Genomic DNA, 15,654 nt, shown 5'->3' with positions numbered 1-15,654 from the left:
CAGCCTTCTGGCCATCCGCCTCGCCAGCGTGGTAATGGTATGTAGGAAGAAACAGTGGCAAGGAAATACATGCAGTTATCATTAGTGATAAACTAAGAAAAATCTCAAACACAGTCTTGAAAGATGAGCAATCATCATGGACAGTAGAGGCCAGCTTCTTAAGAAGTTCCCGCAGAGCAGTTTAACCTCATGAGATTGCATGGTGCTCCTTTTTGTTTTTAGCCAAATTCTTTTTAAAGACTTTTTATTTATTTTAGGGTGAGGGGGGAGTGTGTGTGCACATGAGTAGGAGGGGCAGAGGAGAGGGAGAGAGAATCTGAAGCTGACTCCGCGCTGAGTGCGAAGTCTGACGCGAGGCTCCATTCCACGATCACAACCCGAGCGGAAACCACAAGTCGGATGCTCCACCGATTGTGCCACCCAGGTGCCTCTCCTTTTTGTTTTAAGTGGCGTAAGTGAGGTAGCCATCGTTTCTGGGAGGAGCTGAGGAAAACCCTGGTGCCATGGGGCTGGCTGTATACACATTGGGAATAACCAGGACAGGCTGGAATGAATAAAACAAGCAGTATTATTACTACAGTCCTATTCGGTCCTGTGCCCCATCCTCCTCCCTGCCCCATGACTCAAGGACAAAGTGCACTCTTGTTAACCCACAGTGGGATTTAGCTGACACTTGTCTGTATTTCTCCAGCACATACACAGAATATTTTACAGAGAAGAGGCCCAGCTCACCCTGTTGGTTTTGGTGATTGCTTGTTTGGCAAAATAGGCTGTAGTACAATTTGTGCAGAACTCCAAGAGAGAGAAGATAATCAGCATGGCTGCAATTCCTTTCCCAGAAAGCTGAAATCAGGAAAAAACATACCAAAATGTTGACTAATCAAGAAGTCTTCGCACAAGCTTCAAAAAGTTATTGACTCATCAAATGTGCCATTGCTCTTACTCAACTTACTCCGTGATTGTTTCTCTATTATCATCAAATGCTTATTTCCTGGGAATGTGAATTAATTTTGAATTTAAAATGCCAGAAGATTTTCCTTTTCTCCAGCAGACTATTTAGAAACATCAGAAAGGAAGTATATATTTTTTTCTTTTAATGGCTTTCTTGTTTTTATAAAAATGTAACCTACTTATTAAAAGAAATCAAGCTATATAGAAAACAGTTGATTATTCCTAATGTCACTGCCTAGAAATAAGCAAAATTGAAATTTGATGCCTATTATTCTAGATCTGTATGTAGAGGCCAAAAGGCAGATAGAGAAATGGATGCATGGAGAGACAGCAAGAGAGGAAGCAGAACGAGAGAGGGGATGAGAGAACAAGAGAAAGAAACATTGTTCTTGAAGAATGGAATGGTTTTGTACTTACTGTTTTGAAGTAAAAGTATTACTTGATTTTTAAAAGAGTAGAAATAAGTAAATTAAGTCTGCAAAAATTGAAAGTTTAGGGAATCCATGAAGAAGTTGAAGTAATTTTAAACCAACAAGTTTCTATTTTAGACAGTATGAAATGACTGCTATGAAAAATGAGCCAAGTGGCACTCTCATTTGATATTTCTCTCATGTTCCCTCTCTTCACCTCCCAGTTTTTGGTGGTTATATCATTTTTTCACTTTTTTTGGGGGGTGGTGAACATTAAAAGCTTTATATTCACTTCTGTAACTGTAATTTCTCCAGTTGTTCAGTCTTACAGTCTTAGATGAATATTTAAATGGTTTAGTGCTCTTCACTCATCTCTTTAAGTGCTTTTCCCTGCCTTTCTGATCTTAATTTATCTCCTTTATGGTAGAATATTCCTTTTTTTTTTTTTTTAAAGCACCAGTGTTGTTGTTTACTGAGAGTATCTTCTTTTTGCTTTTATACTTGTACAAGAATTTTATTGGATGTGTTATTCTTGAGTCACAATTTCTGTTCATCAGAATTTTATGACATTGCTTTATTGTCTTCCCTCATTGAACATTGCTGTGGTGGCGACTGAGCCACACTGATTTTTTTCCAGCTCACAGGTAATTGGGTTTTTCTGCCTGAAACCTTAAAAAATCCTTTGTTGTACCTTCTATCTTATCTTTGTATCTATGTCATCTATCTCAATTATTTTACATCTCTTTCTCCCAGTATAGGTTATTCCCTTTCAATGTACAAATTCAGTTATTCTCTTATTTCAGGATCTTTTTTTCAGTATTACTGGATACTTTTTTTTTGTACCATTTGTTGGATTCTCTAACACAGGGACACCACTTATTATGTTGGATGAAACTTGCCTGTCTTCCGTGTTTATCATCTCTCTAATTATTTAATATATTTGTCATTTTCTTCTGAGAGGACTGTGATTACAGTTTTTCTCTCTACCATTTTTATCTGAGTCCATTCTATTTCTTGCTAGATCTATCTAGTAAAGATATGATTTCTTCACTAGATCTATCATAGTGGTTTGGCGTACTCAGTTGGTTTCTATAGTGCTGCAGTGTTCTTTTTTTCCTTCTGTCATTTTATTTTCTTATTAATGATTTTCAATAGTATAAAATGCTCATGAGGAATCTTCTATAGATAATTGGGTAATGTTTCTTCCATATTTTTTTTTAATCTGTACCACTGACATGCTATGGTATAACATGGCCTGACCTGCTTCTTGGAAATCCCTTTTGCTGTCTCTTTGTTAAATTGAAAAACGTATACCTAGGATTGAATTGAATACGAATTCCTGAAATCCAAGTGCTATGTCTGGGTCACGTGGTAATCACAGACTAGAGTCACTGTTTCATAGAACAGGAATTTGAGCTAAAATTTGAGGATGTGGCTTTCCAGATCAGTAAGGAATCTAACCATGAGAATGAGGATACTCAGTGTATTCCTGATTTATGTGACTCATATCCCCATCAAACCAGGGCACATCTTGTGAGGAAGAGGGAAGGCACATGTGTTTGTGCCATTTTATCATCTGATACGTCTTTTATTCCAATCAGTTGAATTGTATTGTTTATTCAAAATAAATAATAGACATCTGAGTGTTCCTGCTGACCCACTAACCCACGGAAATCTTTAGTCTTTTTTCCTTTCATTTCTGCCTTTAATCACTCTAATGTATTTGGATAGTTTCCCTACCATTTTTATTTTTTCAATTTTCTTGTTCTTAAAGTGAACAACTGTATATAGGCTTTATGTTTGTTCAGATATGGTATAGGTGAGTTTTCCTTGATTATATTTCTACTTAACTACATCCACTTTGTCTTCCTTGTTTCCAGCTTCAATTTCAGGGCCAGATACTGTTTTATGTTCATTTTACGGAATGCTAACCATGCAGCTGTAGCAGTGAAAGAAATGGCTTAGTTGGCACTGAGCACAATTCTTGCTAGTGAATGTAGACTTTGCTTTCTCTTTCTTTTGAGAAATGTCTATACTCAGACCTGCTCCAAGGTCAGAGGTATATTCTGTTCCTGTGGATTTCTGTTCATTCCCCCACGTTATCAAGGTGCACTGGAATATGTTAATTCTGGTGACATTTCCTACTTTTCTTGAGGTCCTGAGGTGCTACACAAGGGCTTTTACCATTCAGGATTTGCTTTATACGTTCTTTTTATTTTTAAAGATTTTATTTATTAGAGAGACAGTGAGTGCACAAGCAGGGGGAGGGGAGAGGGGGAGGGATAAGCAGACTTCCTGCTGAGTGGTGAGCTGGATGTGGAGCTCGATCCTAGGATCCTGAGATCATGACCTGAGCTGAAGTCAGATGCTTAACTGACTGAGCCACCCAGGGGTACCTTTCTTAGAATTGACTGCTCTCCACCTAAGTCTTCTTAGCTCCAGATTGGAGAGCATTAGTGAGACTTGTCTGTATTTTTTGGTGTCCTGCTTTTCTTAGTTTTGTTTCTGGGGAATAAAAGACAGGATCAGGAGCTGTACTTTCCTCTATCACCTCGAGACACAGCAGAATCATTTGGTTTTTTACTTGGATGCCAATTTAAAAGGTAGTTTTTGAGTAATTTTTGTTTTTTGGTTTGCTATTATAGAGGATAAATTTTGTGTTCTTGCTTCTCTCTACCACTCTTACCAAAAAGTTCCCTCATACCAAAAAGTTCCCTCATATTCTTGCCTTCTTATAAGAACTTCCGTACACTTTCTCTGCTCTTGGGGTAATTGTCAGAGTCCATGCTTTGCCTAATATGATAATGAATGGATGATTCTATTTTGAGAACATTCAGAGGCATGTGTTTCATTTTGAAGTTGTTTCATTCTTTGAGTTTCTCTAATAAAAGTGAAATGTCCTTGTTGCAGCCAATTTCCCCTCATCCCATTCTTACTCTAAAATAAAACTACTCAATAACTTGACTATCTTATTTACATAGAAGTTAAAATCTTTGGAAAATTCTATCTTGGTATCTTTAAGTGTTTTCCCCATTGTTCACGTGATTAACAGTGAGACTAATAAAGGATGCCCTTTCTGCCCCAGTCCATCTGTAGAGGTAGCTCTCCTACTTTTTCTGCAGTCCTAGAGATCATATGACCAGGAGTAGGGCTGGAATAGAAAAAGGGATTTTCCACTAGGGCTACTGTACAGTCATAAGAGATAAAAAAATAGACCTGCTGTGTGGGAGTGGAGAGGAGCATGTGGTAGATCATGGGGTACTTACAACTGCCCAGTAGTCTTGGTTGGGTAGGCCATTGATGCTTACGTCTATCAGCAGCAGAATCACTCCAATGAAGGCAAAGAAAGCACTGACAATGTTCATTCCTAAGCTGCTTTTGATCTAATGGAGATGACAGGAAAAATAAATCATATATAGGAGAAAAAAAATTAAATGAAGTAAGAATCAGCCAAATGTAATGGTTCTTAATCTCTGAAATCTTGAAAAAATTTTTGAAGCTGAAATGACTTTTTTTTCTCTGACTTTCTGAGTTTTCATGAAAACTATTCTGCATGCAGCCTAAATGTAGTGTACTTCTGAAGTCTGTAGAAAAATGTAAATAACGCAAAGCAGAAGCTCATCTATTAGGTTTGCCTAAAAGCCTCACACACAATAACAATTATATTACCTTTTTAAAGTAATAAAACAACAAATAAACCATTAATGAGCATTTTTCTGTGACAGGAGCTGTATTAAATTATTTAAATACAGTATCTCATGAAACTCTTACAACTACCGTATGAGGTAATACTACGTAGCATCCAATTTTATAGGTGGAAAAGTATGTGTGCAAAAGCATCTTTGCTGGGGCGCCTGGGTGGCTCAGTCGTTAAGCGTCTGCCTTCAGCTCAGGTCATGATCCTGGAGTCCCAGGATCGAGTCCCGCATCAGGCTCCCTGCTCGGCGGGAAGCCTGCTTCTCCCTCTCCCACTCCCCCTGCTTGTGTTCCCTCTCTCACTGTGTCTCCGTCAAATAAATAAATAAAAATCTTTAAAAAAAAAAACAAAAGCATCTTTGCTAATAAATTTAGAAATTGACAAAAACCCTGAAGTCTTTCTAGGGACTAGCTAAAAAACCCCAGATTTAGAATGAGGAACTCATTAGGCTTTTGTGGGTAGAGGTGTGTGGGTAGAGTACAAAACTTTCCTGTTTCCACAAGAAGATTTTGACAGATTCTGTGCTGGGACAAACAACCTCAGTTAGAGGGAAGGATCCATAAATGGTGCAGAGTAAGGGTGTTCTACTTCGTTTTTTGATTACGACAGAAGTGGTTAATTGGGATTAGGCTGATTCGTTTAGTTCAGTTTGGTTTAGCCTGGTCTTTAGTTTCTAGTCTCGTGTTTAGTGCTAGTTCAGTGTCTGTTCTAGTCTCCAGTCTAGTCTCTGGTGTCTAGGAGAACATGAGCGGCAGGATTCTGTGTTCCCATTTTCCCATTCTTTCCTCTTGTGCTGGATTAAATGTCATCTTGAAACCACCTGTGCTTTAGTTGTCACAATTTCTTGGCCAATCATTTTCCCCTGTTTCAAAAGTAGACCAGCAAATTGTAAAAGGTGGAGAGCTGTGACCAAGAGAATTGGAAGACCTGTCTCAGTGATTATTTTTATAAACTCTTTGTGTACCCAGTTGGTGCTTTTAGTGATGATTTAACACAGTGTAAAACAAAAGTCAAATCTGAGTAAAAATAGATATGTGCAAATAAAAAATAAAAATACAAGGCAAGGCAGAACTGAGAAACGGCCAATGAATAATAGAGCCTTTGATAGTGAAATGGCAGCTGGGTATTTCCTGGCTCCTGTCTTCTGCTTTGGACTTCCCCTAATGCAGTGTGACCCAGCTGAGCCAGGCAGCTTTTAGGATAAAGCTAAACAACTTTATCTGTACCACTTCTCACTTTTGTGATTGAAGAGTCAGAAGGTGGGGCTCTTCCATTTATGAGTGGCAAATCGTGTGGACCATGCTGGGGCACGCATGTCGTGAAGGCAGTCAATAGAAATATTTTTGGGGGGGCGCCTGGGTGGCTCAGTCGTGAAGCGTCTGCCTTCGGCTCAGGTCATGATCCTGGAGTCCCGGGATCGAGTCCCGCATCGGGCTCCCTGCTCAGCAGGGGGTCTGCTTCTCCCTCTGCCCCTCCCCCCACTCATTCTCTCAATCTCTCTCAAATAAATAAAATCTTAAAAAAAAAAAAGATCAGGACACCTGGGTGGCTCAGTCGTTAAGCGTCTGCCTTCGGTTCAGGTCATGATCCCAGGGTCCTGGGATCGAGCCCCGCATCGGGCTCCTGGCTCAGCGGGAAGCCTGCTTCTCCCTCTCCCACTCCCCCGCTTGTGTTCCCTCTCTCGCCGTATCTCTCTCTGTCAAATAAATAAATAAAATCTTTAAAAAAAAAAAGAAAAAAAGAAATATTTTTGGGAAAAAGTGTTCCCCTTTGCATTTGCTGAATCCGCTTTCTCAATTTTCCTCTCCAAATCAACTAATGAATCTTCAAAAGACTTTAAAAAGTGGAAACATTCTGACTTACCAGACTAGGAGAAAGTTTCTTGGGCGCCAGTACAGAGAGAGTACCAGTAGTAATGAACTGTAGAAACAGACACATTTATTTATGAAAGATGGGTTCTTCAATTCTGGGAGCTTCTCTCTTTGCAGGAAAGATTGGTCGATTTATGTTCACCTAGTTTCCCTCTCAAAAATTCCTCTCATGCTTCTCCATTTTTCTGGAGTAACTTTCAGAGATTGTTTGTTTGACTTCTCCATTTGTTTCTTTAGTTTCTCACATGTAAGGAGCTCATTTTTTTGTGAGCTTACCTGTTCTGATGATCTCTGAGCTCACAGCTCAGTCTCTTGTCATTATCACTTGCATATTTTTAATCATGCTCCCCATCACCTCCTTTTGCCTCTCCACCCAGTGCATACATTTCCATCTAAAATGTAATTGGGAACTAAAATTTTGGCTTATTGGTTACTTGATCAGAGTAAACTTGAGGGTATGAGTTTAAACTGCAGGTTAAAATGGAGGACAGAAGTTCTCCCTTGTTTATAACCAACCAGAGCTGTTATTTATCAATTTTCCAGCTGATCTGATGCGGGGCTTATCAGAAAATGAGTTGTGCATAGGCTGGGGCCGTCCTTGATAAACTGAGAAGGAGAGGTGTTCTAGCAGTCTACTCACAGAGATGCCACCCCAGAATGGATATCCACTAATAAGAGCAAAGGAAGCAAATCCCAAAGCTTGTCCATAAATGACGCTCATGAAACCTAAAATAATTCCGAAGCCAATGTGCATCAATCCAATCATGATCTGGATTGCCTGAAAAAAGAAAACAGGCGTGTTAAAGTTGCTTCTTCATTTACAGGCGCTAAGGAGACATTACTGACATTGCTGCTATTGCATATTTACCGTCTCCTCCGTCAAGAGGCACGAGTGTCCTTTAGGCATGCCTACGTACAGCAGAGGTGGGCCAGGAAGATTCTGGCATATGCTGGAGCCAGGCCCACAGCATAGGCCTTGTTTGAGGTATCTGGGCTGGCTTGTAAGGGTGGCCCAAGGAGAGTTCTTTAGAAGCTGCTCCTTGTTAAGCATGCATTGGTGTCTCCTGAGAGCCTCTAAAAGACTCTGAAAAAAATGCTTTAACTGTGACTTCGGTGCTGTTTCAGATGGACCTATTCTCTGCATGGCAGATCCCAGTTATGGGGAAAGTATCCATGAAGGAAGTACCAATGAATTTTGGGGGCATTAACTACATATTTGATAATATTCTAAACACTTCACTTTTATTGTTTCATGTAATCTTCCCAGCGACTGGATGGAGATGCAGAGGTGTCTGTTTTAGTCTTCTCAGGCTGCTATAAGAAAATACTGTGCTACCCTCCGGGTAGCTTATAAACAACAGAAATGTATTGCTCACAGTTCTGGAGACTGGGATGTTGCAAGTTCATGAAGGTTGCTTCTAGTGAGGGCCCTCTCCCTGGTTCCTAACGGTGCCTCCTCATTGTGTCCTCACGTAGTGGAAAAGGCTCAGGATCTCTGAGGAACCTCTTTCATAAGCCCATTCATGGAGGCTCCACCTTCATGAACTAATAAGTACCTCCTAAAGGCCCACGTCCTAATACTATCATTGTTAGGGTTAGGATTTCAACATAGGAGTTTTGGGAGGTCATTCAGACCATAGCAATGTCCAAACAATTACTGAGCGGCAGATCTGGAAAGTTAATACAGCAAATTGATTCCAGCACCCATGTCTTTTAGCTATTGAATATGGCCTCCCCTCAGGCTCAGCTCCAGCTCTTCTGTGAAGTTATCTTGATTATATTAGTCAATTTAAGCTTTTTTCTTCCTAAATTTCTGTTTTATCTGTAAATTATACATCTTATTACTTGGTTTTGTACTCATTTATATTGTTATTTTTTTTAATTGCAGGTATGCAAACATTTTCTTATTGGCCAGGCATATTCTCAAAGACAGAGGATACATCTTTGTACCTCTTAGAACACCTTCTTTCATCCTGAATAAACAGATTTGTGAGAAGTAAGTGCTTGTACTTTGGGCCAGAAGCTAACGGTAGATTTACCATTTGTTTCTTCCTAAACTTACATCTTATCTGTCCAAGAAGACTGCAGATACAAAGATTGCTGTGTTTATTTCTTCAATAACTTGCTATTAAATACAGTTAAGTTATTAAGCCAAAACAGAATTGGAAAAAATCACAGCTTCCTAAATAATGCTAAGAGATTAATATTTTCTATGAGTACTCAATGAATTTCTTTGAGAGTAATAAAAACTATGAATCTTCTCCTTGAAAATCTGGTCTTACACATCCATACATACACACACCACACTTTTGCACATGACTTCAGAGGTGTCATGGGCTAAAGCCAGTCATGGATCTCAGTTGAAGGACTCCTGCATTAGGCATTATAATTGGTTTTTACAAGCTCTTTCTTAGAGCGGCAGTTCAGTCATCTGGCCACAAACTTCTTATTCTCATCCTTGCCGTCATCTTGATGGCAGTTAGATATTGGATTAATACTGGCTTACTTTTCTTCCGGTATAACGATGGCTCTACCATTTACTGGCCAAGCTTGCCTACAGGCCAGACGGTAATTTAGCCATTTAACTCACTCTGGAGTTTTGGCCACAGAACCACTTTGAGTTCTGAGTCAACTGGGGCAGATGCTCCCTGTCCTACCCCATGAGGCCCCTGCATTGTTATGACCGGGAACTACTAATAGCGTAAGTGTACAATCTTGAGGGAGAAGAAGTAGCTTCTGCCAGCTGGGGCTTTTAAAAACAAAACAGCATCCGTACTTTAAAGTGCTTTTCTTGAGTACCTCTTTGTTCCCAGGCAGAATGCTCCAGGGTTTCCCCACTCCACTCAGAGTTCAAAACAGAGCCTCTGTCCTCCAGGCCTCACAGGGTCTGGCCCCCACCCCTCCTCTGCCCTCCTGGAGGCGACAACCTCCCTCAATCATACTGTTCTACTTTACTGGCCTCCTCCCTGTTCTTCAAACACAGCACACGTTTTCCTCTAGAGACCTTTCCAACTTCACCTGGAAGCTCTTGCCCAGATGACTGTGTGGCTTGCTCCTCCCCTCATGTCTTTGCTCAAATGTCATCTTCTAAGGAAAGCCTACTCTGATCAACTTGAAATGGCTACCCATACCCTTCACTGCCTGGTACTAATTATTAGCCGTTTTACACTTCTTTATTCTGTCCAAATCATGTATCACCTTCTAACACATCATGTACTTTAGTGCTTTTTTTTTTTTTAAAGATTTTATTTATTTATTTGAGAAAGAGAAAGCACGAGAGGGGGGAGGGCCAGAGGGAGAAGCAGACTCCCCGCCGAGCAGGGAGCCCGATGCGGGACTCGATCCCGGGACTCCAGGATCATGACCTGAGCCGAAGGCAGTCGTTTAACCAACTGAGCCACCCAGGCGCCCACTATGGTGCTTTTTTATGTGTGTAATCTGAGCTCTGTGATTCTAGTCTATGTGAGGGCAGAGGTGGTGCCTGTTTTGTTCTCTGTGTGGGGTCGGCTTTGTGGGATGCCACACAGCACCTGTGTGGGGTCGGCTTTGTGGGATGCCAGTTTGTCCCTTTGCTCAGTGGGAGCAGGGAATTTCCTTTCTCTGCCAGGAGGAGGATCTGAGGGGCCACCCCCACAGGCTCGATCTGCCTGCTAGAGGGGCAATGCTTATTTTTACTTTTCTAAAGTAGTGAAACTTGAACTCGGTAGTAAGATGGCTGGACGAGTTTCTGGTACATAGTGGGCACTAAGTATAACTTACTGAATGCTCTAGCAGAGAAGTGAGAACTGCACACAGGGAGAGACAGTACCGTGTCGTGGAATGGTAGTGGCATGAATGAGGAACCTGGAAAGCAAAAACTAACAATTCTGTCTCTGCAGGTGGGTCTTCATCTACAAGTAGGGCATGTCTTACAATGCTTACATAAACAAGATTATGAGTGTTTAAAGCGCCCTTTGTAGAATTAACATGGCAGTTAAGTCATAACATCTGCACAGGCCCTGGGTGAAAGGCACAGCAGATGGACTGGCCAGGAATTCTTCCACACCCAGTTTCCCCAGACTGCCCACTTATAGTTGTTTCTGTTTTTAAGGCAGCTGTTAGTGTTCATTTTAATGAGAATTGACCTATATACAAATACCAGGCTTGCACTACTGAGACGGGATTGAGGGTGCCCAAAGTGTCCTTTGCAGAAGTGAGATCAAGCTAGAAGTAGTGGTGTTCCCATAATGTCAGCGTTACTGAATCATCCTGCTAGGAAGAGTCCTTTGTCACCTGTTAGGGTCTTTCTTGAATCTAAAATAAAGTGAACTCAGGGTAAAGTCTATATGCAGATGAATTATTTCTGCCTTCAAGGGACACAGTTTCCAGAGTAACATTCAGAACTTTTTAATGATTGAATGTAGGTCATGAGATCATAAACTTCTCTCCACCTATAACTTATAAGTACAGTATAACCTTGCAAATGCAAAATTAAAATTCTCATAGTAAGTAGACTTACCCCTAATATCTTTGCTTCTTCTGTGAAGTTTATGGTTGCTGTTCCTGTAGCTGGGATTACCACCTGTGGGTTTCCCTGGTCTTGCTGACTGTTGGTGATGATTCTTGGAGACCCGAAGAGGGGAGGCTGACCACCCTGAGCTTGGTTTCCCAGGTGTATGAAACTCATGGTTTGTTGAGACCTGGGAGCCTTGACGTTGTTTGGTGGATAAGGACTGAGCATGGTTTCATACATTTGGGGCTGGGTTGTTGGCTGGGATGACATCATTATGTCCTAAGTACTACAAAAGATAACAAACTGATCACTTTACCCCACACACAAAAAAAAGACGTCAAATTTCTATGTAAATACTATAGAGCAAGTGAGCAAATAATGGGCAATGACAACCAATGTAAACATGATCCTCATTTGACTTTGGAATCTATACACCCTATAGTTCAAAGGAAGTGAAGGAGGGGAAGATAAGAGTAATTTTATTTTCCAATTCCTATTTGATTTTGTAAAGTATTTGTATGTATTAACCTTCCTTGAGTTCATGGCATCTGAAGGACAACAGAGGGAGGGAAGAGATGGTGGTAGGCAGAATAATGCACCTTCCCTTCCCCAGAAATGTCCACATTCTAATCTAGGAAGCCATGAGTGTGTTGGGTTACATGACAAAGGGGATTTAAAGTTGCAAATGGAATTAGGGTTGACAGTCAGCTGACCTTAAAACAGGGAGATTTCCTGGGTTATTTGGGTGGGCCTAGTGTAATCACAAGGGTCCTTAAAATTAGAAGAAGGAGGTAGAAGAGAGTTAGAGACATGTGGTGGTGGAAGCAGGGTCAGAGAGATGCTGTGCTGCTAGCTTTGAAGGTGGAGGAAGGGCCTGGGAGCCAAGGACTAGGGTGGCCTCTAGAAGCCAGAAAAAAGCCAGGAAAATAAACTTCTTCCTAGAGCCCCTGGAAAGGAATGCATCTCTGCCAACACTGTGATCTTAGCTCAGTGAAACCGGTGGCCTACAGAACTATCAGATAATGAATTTGTATTGTTTTAAGCTGCTAAATTTGTGGTAATTTGTTACAGCAGTAAATAGAAAACTAATTAATGGCGCCAAGAATACAATTGGACAGCAAGAAAGGCAGTCCATGATTTAAAATTATTTGTCACTACTTTTCCAAATAGATAATTCATATATGGCCAATTAAATTGTCGTGTTCTTTAGGAAGAATACTCTTGAGATTCCCTATTCATTTTTGTCCTTTGGAAGCACAGAGTATCTCAGGTCCTTTGTGGCCAAGGGGAATTTTGTTGGAAATCAACTAGCACAACTAGATATGGACAGCAGTCACTATTTATCCTTGAAAAAAAATTATGACACCTAAAAATGTCCAGTGTCCGGGCACCTGGGTGGCTCAGTTGGTTAAGCGACTGCCTTCGGCTCAGGTCATGATCCTGGAGTCCCGGGATCGGGTCCCGCATCAGGCTCCCTGCTCAGCGGGGAGTCTGCTTCTCCCTCTGACCCTCCCCCCTCTCATGTGCTCTATGTCTCTCTCATTCTCTCTGTCTCAAATAAATAAATAAAATCTTTAAAAAAAAAAATGTCCAGTGTCCTTCAGTGTCCTTAGATTCCTTTTTTGAGACATCCTCCCCAAACCATTTTTTTGTACACCATAAATACTAAGAAAGAAGGAGTTCTGAATGCCTTCATCACCACAGGAAGTATGAGTAGTCCACTGGCGCATTGCAACACTGGAATTTTAACAGAGGCACTTATTCAGACTATGTCCTAGAATCCTGGCATTTCAGAGCCTTTCCAATCATTCTGTCCTTTACCCTTGGTTTACAGAAGAGAAATTGAAGTGACACAAGTTAAATGCTGTGATCAAGGTCACATAGAAAACGTGTGGCAGAGCCAGGACGAGAAAGCTGAGCTCTTGGCCTTGGAGTTCCCCACTCCAACCACACTGCTCTCTTGGGACGCTTACAGAGCTGGTATTGCAGGCCAGCCTTGGTGGATCGGCTCTGTACCTACAACTGCCCAGCAACAAAACTGCTGTCTTCTGATGCTCTGGAGAAGACTCTACAAACCAGACTCACTCCTTAATGATTCAGTGATTAAGTTAGTAAGGTCTCTCCTCCGTGAGCCTCAAGTGAGCTGTCTAGAGAGCTAACATTTCATTAAGCCCTCATTGTGGGCATAATAGGGGCTGTACAGTGCCATGGTTTGGAGCATGAACTCAGCGTTAGAATCCTGGCTCTGATACCAGCTCTGTGTCTTTGGCAAGTTTGTTAAACCCTCTTGGCCTTACCTTCTAGTCTGTAAAATGAGGATCCTAAGAGTACCTTCCTTATAGGGTTACTTTGAGTATGAAGGAGTTATTCCATGTAAAGTTCTTAGAATTGTACCTATTATAACTGCGTGTGTTGGGTAATTATTGCTTAGTGGGTGAAATATATTATCTCTCTTAGTCTTTAAAACCTCCAGCGAGGCAGGTACTAATATCCTCCCCATTTTACAATGAGAGAATTGCATCAGAACCTGTACTCAGCCCTTAACTCTAAGCTGCTTGGATGCTAGATACAACTGAAAAAGGTTGAAAACTCAGTGGAAAGGTGGGAAACACATTTTGGAAACCTCTGATTAAGAGATTACTTTTTTCAGAGTGGAAACAAATTTTAATTCACCAAAGTTTATTTTATTTTATTTATTTTTTTTATTAAAGATTTTTATTTATTTATTTGACAGAGAGAGAGATAGCGAGAGCAGGAACACAAGCAGGGGGAGTGGGAGAGGGAGAAGCAGGCTTACTGCCAAGCAGGGAGCCCGATGTGGGACTCGATCCCAGGACCCTGGGATCATGACCTGAGCTGAAGGCAGACGCTTAACGACTGAGCCACCCAGGCGCCCCACCAAAGTTTATTTTAAACAAACAAAATAAACAGTTCCATAGCTGTGATTCTTGGAGTGACTCCCTGTAGCTCTCTAATAACATTTGAGAATGAGGTTTTATAACCTGTGCATGTGGTTTCAGTGGCCATTTAGTGTTCAAACCCTACCAATCTGGTCTCCTTAATCCCTAGTCTGCTACTTTAATAACCCTGGGGCCTTGATCAACTTTCTTAACTAAATCCATGTTAGTCCCTCTGTCTCAGCTATAAAATGAGACTAAGGATGTCATTCAAAGTAGCTGGTGTGGAGGCAGAGTTAAGATGGTGGAGTAGTAGGGTTACCCTGAACTTTCCTCGTCCTTTGATCACAGCTAGATCAACATCCAACTATTTTGAACAACTAGGAAGATGATCTGAGGACTAAGGAAACAATCTACACAGTTGGAGGGAGAGAATGTGGTAGATGTGAGGTTCGGAGCTGTGAATTGGAGAGGAAAGCGTCATGGCCATGAAGGGGAGGGAACATTTTTTGTGGAGCAGAGTCAGGGAGAGGGAGAAAGTGGGAGAGAGCACAGTGGGTAGGGACTGCCCAATAAGCCGCAGTGAGGAGATCCCCTGAGTCACACTGGGAAAGATCGCCCCCCTTCCTGGACTACATTTGGAAGAGCGTATTTTCCCTCTCCAAGGACAAAAGGCCAGTGCGAGCCATTGAACAGTGCTCAACAGCAGGGTCAGAGGTGTGTGCAGGGGGCAGAAAACCTCTTAAATTTTCACCATAAGCCACAATAGGCTTAAACCTCTGTGTGCAGGCAGAGCGGCTGCTTTTCAGTGGCAGAACTGAGCAGAGAGCAGAGACTTGGGCAGATTACAGACAAGCGGGCTGGGGCTTCTCAGTGTCTGCCTCTGTGCCACTGCTTTTCTGGGACAGGACAGCGCTGGGCATGCCGCAAGGCTCTCTTCCAGGGCCGGGGAGTGGGCCTGCACCCTGCCAGGCCTTTTAAAACTTGGAGTTTCGAATCCCAGCCACCAGCCAGAGATAAAATACAGGAGATTCGTGGTGCCAGGTGTGCTGATGGCCCAGGAACAGACAGGTTAAGGGCAAGGAACTGATGAAAGCCAGGGCCACAAGAGATGGGTCGCTTTTCTGAGAGGGCCTCCTGAACAGCGGTGGCCGGTAGTTCTGCGCCCTGGGACGAGACGGCTGGGTGACACCATATTCTTCCTCTTCCCCTACCCCCTGCCCCCACAGCACAGTCAGACTTCAGAGAAACACAGCGTCTCCAGTGGAGGCTGGAGTCCCCTACACTAAACCCTGCTCCCCTTCACCTGGCAGGGGCATCTTTACAAGGGCAAGTC

The 15,654-nt window shown here is 41.9% G+C and overlaps 1 protein-coding gene across 1 annotated transcript; it reads right to left on the bottom strand.

Moving 5' to 3' along the window:
- Positions 1–442: 442 nt before the first annotated feature.
- LOC118016312 (membrane-spanning 4-domains subfamily A member 12-like) lies at positions 443–12,052 on the bottom strand. The gene is made up of 6 exons (XM_035013748.1): positions 11,428–12,052; positions 7,570–7,707; positions 6,922–6,978; positions 4,628–4,744; positions 733–843; positions 443–544 (listed from the first exon to the last, which is right to left on the bottom strand). The coding sequence occupies exons 1-6, from the start codon at positions 11,692–11,694 to the stop codon at positions 443–445; spliced, it is 792 nt and encodes a 263-aa protein (XP_034869639.1). The 5' UTR covers positions 11,695–12,052.
- Between the last annotated feature and the right edge of the window lie 3,602 nt (positions 12,053–15,654).

The sequence above is a fragment of the Mirounga leonina genome, unplaced genomic scaffold (assembly GCF_011800145.1).
Source record: "Mirounga leonina isolate KUSES-001 unplaced genomic scaffold, KU_Mleo_1.0 Mir_166, whole genome shotgun sequence".
NCBI lineage: Eukaryota > Metazoa > Chordata > Mammalia > Carnivora > Phocidae > Mirounga > Mirounga leonina.
The sequence above is the reverse complement of the archived record's forward strand: the minus strand, read 5'-3'. Positions and strand labels throughout refer to the sequence as shown.